The sequence below is a fragment of the Fopius arisanus genome, unplaced genomic scaffold (genome assembly GCF_000806365.1).
Source record: "Fopius arisanus strain USDA-PBARC FA_bdor unplaced genomic scaffold, ASM80636v1 scaffold00065, whole genome shotgun sequence".
NCBI lineage: Eukaryota > Metazoa > Arthropoda > Insecta > Hymenoptera > Braconidae > Fopius > Fopius arisanus.
Genome location: NW_011887804.1, coordinates 562,016 through 566,136, shown reverse-complemented (window position 1 = coordinate 566,136; position 4,121 = coordinate 562,016). Strand labels below are relative to the sequence as shown.

At 35.1% G+C, this 4,121-nt stretch overlaps 1 protein-coding gene across 1 annotated transcript; it reads left to right on the top strand.

The window, feature by feature from the left end:
* The first annotated feature begins 887 nt into the window (after positions 1–887).
* Positions 888–3,757, top strand: LOC105269170 (cytochrome P450 4C1). Its single transcript, XM_011309209.1, has 10 exons — positions 888–1,198; positions 1,293–1,402; positions 1,454–1,544; positions 1,650–1,844; positions 1,908–1,977; positions 2,051–2,177; positions 2,248–2,326; positions 2,770–2,882; positions 2,955–3,192; positions 3,292–3,757. The coding sequence occupies exons 1-10, from the start codon at positions 1,024–1,026 to the stop codon at positions 3,630–3,632; spliced, it is 1,539 nt and encodes a 512-aa protein (XP_011307511.1). The 5' UTR covers positions 888–1,023; the 3' UTR covers positions 3,633–3,757.
* Positions 3,758–4,121: the final 364 nt, after the last annotated feature.

Sequence of the window (4,121 nt, the reverse complement as noted above, 5' to 3'; positions counted from 1 at the left end):
GTGTGGATTCATGTTTATTTATGCGAAATCGATTTCGAGATTGATTTTATTTCTCCTCTTTATGCTAAAATCATACTGCAGGATCCGCTGAAAAAAATCGGATGCAAAAAAATTATCACTTTTTCAAGAAAATTGTTGACAATTAAAATCAATTCACCACTGAATATCTCTCGATAAAAAAATATCGAAAAAAGAAAAAAAAGGGGATCTGCGAACCAGAAATCGTAACCGGATATCCGGACATAACAAATTAATTTCTGTTTTTTCATTAAGATGTTGGAAAGAATCGATTATAAAATTTAGGTTTTTCAACTTAACTACTGACTACCATTTTTATTTATAAATTATAGATACCATTATAGCATTTTTATTTATAAATTATTCCTCCAGTAAATATTCATGAACTTCAGAACAAGTTCACTGATAAAAAGAGGATTCATTTAATTAATTCCGATATTGTAACACCCGCTGTCTTCGAGCGATGATTACCGCGAGTGAAAAGCATAAAATTAAAGTTCAAAATAATAAAAATTGAAAAAAACGAACTGAAAATAGTATTAACCAATAGTAAAACGCAATCATCGCGGACTCACAGATCATAATTCTTCATGAATCATAATAATTACAGCTACAATATCGCAGTTATGTAAATAAGATAAAAAACTGATTGTTTCGAATTGACTGTGTCACTTGTGGCGAGAACTCGTTTTGCGTTAACTCTAATAACATGTCAAGAGGAAGGGGAAGAGGATTGGCAAGAGGAAGGGGGATAGATGCATCAAATTGCACCAGAGAAATGATTAAAAAAATATCTGTAGATGGCGAATTGTGGAAAATTTCTTATCTTGATATATAATGGTGATGACAGTGCAGTTATGCACATAACGTAAGGGACTCATCGTTTCGCATTTACTTTGTTTATACGACCTGGTGGGAGAAGTGGTAAGGACAGATACCATGCGTCAATTCCAAACGAGAATGAAGTAAATGATTACTTGGTGAGCGCCTACTCGAAGCGATACAATGGAAATTCTTTCGGTCCTATTTGTTTTTCTATCCCTGATAATTGCATACAAGATCATCAAAAAAATAAACAAATACTATTCCTGGAGATGCAGAGCCAACAAAATACCGGGACCACGCGCTCGTTTTCCAATAATCGGTGTGTCATGGGAATTGATAAAAACCAAACCAGAAGGTGAGGGAATATCATAGAATTAATTATTGCTATTCTAAATTGTTGAACAATTGCAGCATGAAAGGATAATGTATTGTTATTCTCTGAATATTAGATCGAATCGGATGGTTTCACAAAATAGCAAAACGATACAAAGATGGAATTTTTATAACATGGATTGGTTTTGATGCAACGATTCATATCAATACACCAGAGAATGCTGAGGTAATTATACTATTTTATATTGATAATGTAATCACTGTGTTATATTTTTAGATAATTCTCCGGAGTACAAAACACATCGACAAAGGTTTGGCCTACAATTACTTAGTGCCATGGTTGGGAAAGGGGTTATTAACATCATCAGGTAAATCTGGAAATAAACATAAATTCGCTGACAAGGAGATCATAATGAGAATTAATAATCTTTTAATTAATTATTTTTAATTTTTCAATTAATCATTCAATTCAGGAGAGAAATGGTTTCACGATCGAAAACTGATAACTCCAACGTTTCACTTTGGTATTCTGGAGGATTTCGCGGAAGTTATGGTTGAAAAATCGGCGATACTCAATCAGAGGTTGAAAGAGCAAGTACAATTGCACGGTAACGAGCCCTTTGATATATTCCGCATGATGGGAAAATGTGCGCTGGACATTATCTGCGGTAAGAGTATTTTTTGATAAAATGTTGATTCGATGAATTTATGATGGATAAATATTATTGCAGAAACTGCGATGGGAGTGAACGTTGATGCTCAGGGCCAAATTGAGAATGAATACAATCAAGCTGTTGAGACGTACGTATTTTTTTATTTTTACATGTGCTTTGTTCACTCCAAATAATTGGTAACAGGAATTTGTACTCTTCAGTATTTCAACGTACGCATTAAACCGCGTATTTCGCCCTTGGTTGAAACCAGATTGGATTTACTATATGACGGAGAAGGGAAAGAAATTCAAGGCTGCCATCGAAACAACTCACAAAAGATGCACACATGTAAACATATTTGCAATCATTCTCGACTAATAGTAACAAAAATGATAAATTTTATCGTTTCGGTTTGCAGGTGATAGAGCAAAAGAAGTCCGAGAGACAACAGAATCTTAACAGTGACGATAATATTCAGAATGCTTTCGAAGGAATTGGTAATATTTTTTATATGAAGGTCAAGTCGTAATTGTTAGACTTAATGATATTTGATTTTTTGACGCTATTCTTCAAATGAAGGATGATTGTCAATTATTTGTAATGATGTGACTGGTTTCGTATAGTAATTACTAAAACGACAACTCATTAGGAAATAATCGCCGATTTTCTGATTTTTTTCACTCTTTCATAGTAATAGAAGAGGACACAACACAAAATGATCGAGTGCCTTAAGATAATGAATGAGTGAGCAGAATTTTATCGTCAATCGGCGCTTCCATAAATTATCACTGTTTTCGAGATATTTCCCTCAAAATATAATAATATAATAGCTCTTAAATATATTCACAGATTATAGATTTCCACGTTATAATGATTAATATAAAAAAAAATGATATTCCATTTAATGTATGACTTATATTTTCGTTTGTTGATCACTCAGGGGGAAAAAAGAGACGAGCATTTTTGGATTTACTCCTAGAGTGCAGTGAAAACACCAAGGAACCTTTGACTATCGAACAAATCCAAGAGCAAGTCAACACTTTTATGTTCGCGGTAAGTCCCTCTGGTAATTTTTGTGAATGCCAATAAATAAAATAGAGATAATAAATTGAGATATTTTTGTAGGGCCATGATACAACTGGTGCTCTCATGAGTTGGGCTCTGTTCAGTATTGGGAATGACGAGACAGTGCAGAATAATATTCATCGAGAGCTTGACGAAGTGTTTGAAGAGACGAATGAACCAGTGACCACGAAACAAGTACCTCATTTGAAATATTTGGACAGAGTTATAAAGGAAGTTCTGAGACTATATCCAAGTGCTCCTTCAATCAGTCGAGGCATTTCCAAAGACTTAGAAATCGGTACGTCTTCCCAGTGGAATATTTAAATACAATTATCCAATAGCAATTATGCAATTGCAATATTAGTAATTTATTAATGATAATCAATTATTCAAACAGGATCATACACTGTTCCTGGTGGATGTACGTTGGCAGTACAGATTTATCAACTTCATCGAGACCCAAGGCACTGGCCAAATCCCACCCACTTTGATCCTGATCGATTTTTACCGGACCGCGCAAAAGATCGACATCCTTACAGTTACATACCATTCAGTGGTGGCCTACGAAATTGTATCGGTCAGAAATTTGCGGTGTTGGAGGCGAAAATACTATTAACTGAAATACTCCGAAAATGGAAAGTCAAGAGTCTCCAGAATCACGAAAACATCAAATATCGTAGTGCAATTATACTGCGACCACATGAAGGCATTTTTATGAACTTCTACCCCCGACATTAATTGTCTATTGAACTCTTATTTCAATGCATTTCATTCACTAATTGTTCTGACAATGTATTTACAGTGGGTGCTAATTTGAAAACACATGTACCCGATGTATGAAGTAAATATTTTGAACTTTTTGACGAAGCGTTCAAAGTAATTATTACCTTTACCTTTAGGGAGGGGGGCATCACGCAGTGGGGGTGTCTGCTCGTCATCCGACTCGGTAACTGCCTCAGTAGCAGTTCCGCTGTCAGAGGGACCAGTCGACGGGGTGAATTTTATTTTCTGTGGTATGAATGGTTTTTTTTTTTATTTTTTTTACTGAAATTTAGCCGACTGTGGTACAAGCGGAAGGGGGAAGCAACATCTTGTGGGATTTCTAATGGAAAAATTATTCAATGCATTGAATATATACTCCTAATGAAATTATATTATTACAATAAACGCGTTGTCCTAGCGGTAACGTGCTTGGCTACCACGCCAAGGGCTGGAGTTCGATCCCGT